This window comes from Bison bison, unplaced genomic scaffold (genome assembly GCF_000754665.1).
Source record: "Bison bison bison isolate TAMUID 2011002044 unplaced genomic scaffold, Bison_UMD1.0 scf7180017864353, whole genome shotgun sequence".
Taxonomy (NCBI): Eukaryota; Metazoa; Chordata; class Mammalia; order Artiodactyla; family Bovidae; genus Bison; species Bison bison.
This window is the reverse complement of record NW_011494925.1, coordinates 166,206-167,611: the sequence shown is the minus strand read 5'-3', so window position 1 is coordinate 167,611 and position 1,406 is coordinate 166,206. Positions and strand designations below refer to the sequence as shown.

Sequence of the window (1,406 nt, the reverse complement as noted above, 5' to 3'; positions counted from 1 at the left end):
GCCGCGGATAAGGCGATGGCACCCCACTCCAGTATTCTTGCCTGGAAAATCCCATGGACGGAGGAGCCTGGTGGGCTGCAGTCCATGGGGTCGCGAAGAGTCGGACACGACTGAGCGACTTCACTTTCACTTTTCACTTTCCTGCATTGGAGAAGGAAATGGCAACCCACTCCAGTGTTCTTGCCTGGAGAATCCCAGGGACGGGGGAGCCTGGTGGGCTGCCGTCTATGGGGTCGCACAGAGTCGGACACGACTGAAGCGACTTAGCAGCAGCAGCAGCAGAAGTAGCCGACTCCGAAAAACGGGACAAAGAAACATGAATCCTCAGTCAGCCACTTACTAGTTGATGTGACTGTGTGCCAGAACTTCTCAGATTTTTAAGTGCCTCTCCTTCCCTTCAAAATAAGAATGTTAATTGGTGCCTCGATATCCCTTTTCCCAGGATGAACAGGTCCCCGAGGAAAAGTGTTCTCTAAAATGCAAATCACTTCACAAATTTTATTTTGTTGTCATCGCTTTTGCCATTGCCTGTATATATATTTTTCTTTCCTACTGAGATCGAAGTGCAGCAGTCAACCTCCGTGGCATTCAAAAAAGAATTCAAACCCCTCCTCAGCCCTTTTCTTTCTACAGCCCCCTTCTCGCCTTTGCACTTCCCCTCCGCCGCACTCACGTCTTTTTCCACTTGTTTACTCTGAATCACGACTTGATGGGTTACATCAACCTGGATGTGTTACATCCCACAGTTAAAGACGTTGGGTCGTTTAGTCACCGGAGGGAGGCAGGTAGGAGTGGGTAATCCTAACACGAGTCTCTTCTCTGGGAGGTGAGAATTCAGACTGGCGCAGTTCTGAGCCAGCCCCTCGCGGAGGCAGGACGTAAGGCGGGGTTGAGTTTCTGCAGAACCCGCGCCGCAGCCCGCGCGGGCAGGCCGGAACCGCGGGCAGGCCGGAACCTCGGACAGGCGGGCGCGGGGGCGGGCCCGGAATTCCGGGAAGAGCGCACTACAGCGCGAAGACTACAACTCCCGAGATGCACAGCGCAAAGCCCGTTCTCTCCCCGCTTGCCCCCTCTTTCTGTCCAGTGCTTATGATGGAGACCACCATCTAAGAACCGCATACTGGTAACCGTGGAGTCCGTATACGCTCTCCTGGCAGTGCGGGGGCCGGGGACAGCTCACAGAGTATACCTCTCACTCGTTGGGTCCTTCGCGCACACGGTGCAGAACCCGCCTTCGGAGCGGCCGGGTTTCTCGGGGGGACGGTAATTGTGGCCGGACCCGGTGGCGCGGCGGTTTAATTCTCCGGCGGCGGCCAAGCGAGTGGAGAAGACAAGAGATGGTCCTGACGGGGCTCATCCGGAAACTCGGTAACCGTCCGCGTCCCCCAGCGCCCGGCCGGCCGGGC

The 1,406-nt window shown here is 56.5% G+C and overlaps 1 protein-coding gene across 5 annotated transcripts in view; it reads left to right on the top strand.

Moving 5' to 3' along the window:
* The first annotated feature begins 1,079 nt into the window (after nt 1–1,079).
* Nucleotides 1,080–1,406, top strand: part of RTTN (rotatin) — a 119,099-nt gene continuing 118,772 nt past the window's right edge. For all 5 annotated transcript variants that reach the window (XM_010855045.1, XM_010855047.1, XM_010855046.1 and 2 more), the window contains exon 1: nt 1,080–1,368. In XM_010855045.1, the coding sequence (XP_010853347.1) occupies nt 1,338–1,368 (31 nt within the window). In that variant the 5' untranslated portion in view covers nt 1,080–1,337. The remainder of the gene's footprint in view (nt 1,369–1,406) is intronic.